Here is a 3,351-nt window from a genome sequence, read left to right as displayed (position 1 = left end):
AAAATACAAATGATTACAAAAATTATATAAGTAAAAAGTCTAATCTAATTAATTATTAAGATTAATATTTATATCGTTTTAAATTAAACTATAAACCATATAAAATACAATATTTTAGTTTCAAAATTTACTTTGAACAATTTTTTTGATAAAAGTTTTGAACGATCATGGACAACTTATTTTAAAAAAATTTATAAATTACTAAAAATATTAATCCCATAATGAAAATTTTGTTATCAGTAATTTAAATTTTTTTTCTATAAAAGATACAAATGATCAAAAAAACTATATGAGTAGAAATCATCATTTAATAGACATTAATATTAAAAATATACTAAAATATATTATCAATGTTAGTATCATTTAAATTTAATAACATACCCTATCAAATATAAAAAAAATATATTTTTGGATTAATAAAATTGATTTATATGTTCGTACCAATATAATTATATATTTAATAGTTACTGATTTTTAATTATTTAATATATATTTATTATTTCATAATATGTAAAAATATTTAATACATAAATCATATATATATATAATGTTGATTCTGCGCAAAGCGCGGATCTTAAGCTAGTTTGAAAATATAATAGTCCTGATTTCATGTAAACATAAAGTAAGCCACAATTTAAAGCTATCTTTCGTGGATTTTAGATAATATAATGAATGAAAAAAATGAGGAAGAAAGAAAGAAATTGATAAGAAAGTCATCCTCATGGAAACGAATTCAATTAATTTGGACCGTGACATCTATTAAATTGTAATCAATGCTCCTGCTTACATTTATGAAATTTGTTTCTTTCCTTCACGAAAACATTAAAAGTCCATATGTCAGCTTCTTGTTTCCTTCATTTATTAACTTTGGATTTTAATTATTTCATCTTTGATTTTCATGCAAAACCCCCAAAAACGAATAAGAAAAAACAATACCGTATGAACAATACAAATCTTACATGTTTTCATGTGATTAGTCAATCTCTGAAAATGCAAAAAATTAAATTAATAATTAATTATTTTTCAATACCAAGGCAGCTTCTCAGCTGGAAACCAATCCACATAGAGACCACTTTGGGTCCATTTAAACTTAGAGCTACCAATAAATGGGCCCGGCCCAATATAAAAACTGTTACATCTCAATATAATTATTTAACTATTCTCGCTCGTAGCTCAAAAACCCTGAACCCTAATTTTCAATTTCACCAAAACCTACCTCTCTTCTCCGTCGCTGCTGCTGCTGCTACTGCTACTAAATGGGGAAAAATTGTCGCAAAGACAAGGCAATACCTCCGCCGCAGCTTCCGCCGGAAGTAAGAGAAGAGGAGATTGAGTTTTCCGACGAGGATGTGAAGTACGTCGAAGAGAACAAGGATTACGCCCGATTCGTCTCTCGAATCGACACCACTGCTATCAACAGGTGCCTATAGCTCCTTTGAAATTATTCGTGCGATTTTGAATCTATGAGAGATTTAGCTGGTCGAATCTCAGATTCATTCTGTATTAGTGGTTGCTTAGTATAGGCGAATTGGTTTAGTGTTCAATATATATATTCGGAAGCTATGAGCCAAAGAGGTCTTGTTTGTTGATGATATCTTGTTTTTGGTGATGCTAGGCAATGCGTTGGTGAAGCAAAGACAGTGGAGGATAAGTATGAGGAAGAAAGATCAAAGAAGAAGGTACAACAAGAAGAGAAAGAGAGTAACGAGATCCAAGTGGATCCTGTTGATGTGCTCCCTGTCAAGACTTTAGATGGAAAGCTCCATTTTCGAACTGGTAATCAACGGAAACTATTTTTTTTTTACTTGTTTTGATGACATAATCTTTGGATTCTCATCTGTTTTTGTGCCTTCTGCTTGTGTGTTTGATATGTCATATGGTTCAGTGACAAAGAAGTCAAAACTAGCTGAAGCAGATCCAGAGGAAGCAGAAGAGGATGTCCTGGAAGATGAACATATATTGAACAAATCTCAGAGGAGAGCAAAAGCTAAAAAGAGTAAAAAGGAGGCAAAGAAACAAGAGACGGAAGTGCCTGAAGAGATCATACAAGAGGAGGAAACACCCCAAGCAGCAGTTCTGGTGATTGCCTGTTTTGAGTTTCTCTAATTTTTTTTCCATTATATTAAGTTGCTAAAAGTTTTAATTTTTCATTCTTTGACATGCCTTTTTAATGAGCATCGTATTTGATAGCTTTCTGCATCTTGACCTTGCTAATACCTTTCCATAAAAGAAACCGAAATCACCTTAAGGGTTTTGTGATTTTAATACGTTCCTTTATTCATTTCTTAACATGTGAATGACTTTCTTCTTTTGTCAGGCCGAAGTGAAAGAAGAACTATCTGCTGAAGAGTCGTTTGAAAATAAGAAAAACAGACTTGCAGAGTTGGGAATGCTACTACTTTCTGATCCAGAGGCTAACATAAGATCCTTAAAGGAAATGTTAGACATCTCCAAAGATGAGAATGCGAAGATAGTGAAACTTTGCTTGTTATCTGTGTTGGCCGTATTTAAAGATATTATTCCTGGGTAATTTAATCAATTTCTTTCTCACACTTTTTTTTTGCTGGCCAGTCTTTTAATTTTCTCCCTTTATGGTGTTGGAATTTATATCTTTGTTTTTGTTGGTGGTGCCAGCTATCGGATTAGACTTCCTACAGACAAAGAGCTCGAGATGAAGGTCTCAAAGGAAGTAAAGAAAACACGGTTCTATGAGTCAACTTTATTGAAAGCGTACAAGGTAATATCGATTATATTTAATTTCATTCCTCTGAATATATTTCTAACACATTTGCCTTTGCTGTTGATGTCCTTAACAGTCATATCTGCAGAAGTTGATGGCCTTTGAAAGGCAGTCAGTATACAACCAAGTTGCCAATCGGTGCATTTGTACTTTGCTGGATGCGAAACCTCACTTCAACTTCCGTGATAACCTGTTAACTGCTGTTGTTAGAAATATTAGCTCCCCAGACGAAGTCGTAAGGTCCTGGTTGTTCTAACTTTCTTTCAGAGATTTCTAATGATTTTCAACTGAGATTTCATGGATTATAACCCATAGTAGAAGTGTTAATATCCCTTTTGTCATAGTCATTTCATTTTACTGCAATTGCGTCTATTTAGACCCTAATTGACTCACTTGTTGCGCATGGTTGTGTTTGCAGGAGACTCTGTTGCTCTACTATTAGGTCTCTTTTCTCCAATGAAGGGAAACACGGCGGTGAGCTGACCGTGCAAGCTGTACGCTTGATTGCTGATCAAGTCAAATCTCAAAATTGCCAACTTCATCCTAACTCTATTGAGGTATATCCATTGGTCTTATTTCAACAATCTAAAAACCATATATCTATTCACCAT

At 33.0% G+C, this 3,351-nt stretch overlaps 1 protein-coding gene across 2 annotated transcripts in view; it reads left to right on the top strand.

The window, feature by feature from the left end:
- Positions 1-1,180: 1,180 nt before the first annotated feature.
- LOC106301002 (nucleolar complex protein 3 homolog) overlaps positions 1,181-3,351 on the top strand; it is a 4,345-nt gene continuing 2,174 nt past the window's right edge. For both annotated transcript variants that reach the window (XM_013737302.1, XM_013737301.1), the window contains exons 1-7: positions 1,181-1,420; positions 1,616-1,776; positions 1,886-2,079; positions 2,318-2,526; positions 2,635-2,737; positions 2,817-2,980; positions 3,159-3,297. In XM_013737302.1, coding sequence (XP_013592756.1) covers positions 1,257-1,420; positions 1,616-1,776; positions 1,886-2,079; positions 2,318-2,526; positions 2,635-2,737; positions 2,817-2,980; positions 3,159-3,297 — 1,134 coding nt within the window. In that variant the 5' untranslated portion in view covers positions 1,181-1,256. The remainder of the gene's footprint in view (positions 1,421-1,615; positions 1,777-1,885; positions 2,080-2,317; positions 2,527-2,634; positions 2,738-2,816; positions 2,981-3,158; positions 3,298-3,351) is intronic.

This window comes from Brassica oleracea, chromosome C6 (assembly GCF_000695525.1).
Source record: "Brassica oleracea var. oleracea cultivar TO1000 chromosome C6, BOL, whole genome shotgun sequence".
NCBI lineage: Eukaryota > Viridiplantae > Streptophyta > Magnoliopsida > Brassicales > Brassicaceae > Brassica > Brassica oleracea.
Note: the sequence above shows the minus strand (reverse complement) of the source record. Positions and strands in the feature narration are given on the sequence as shown.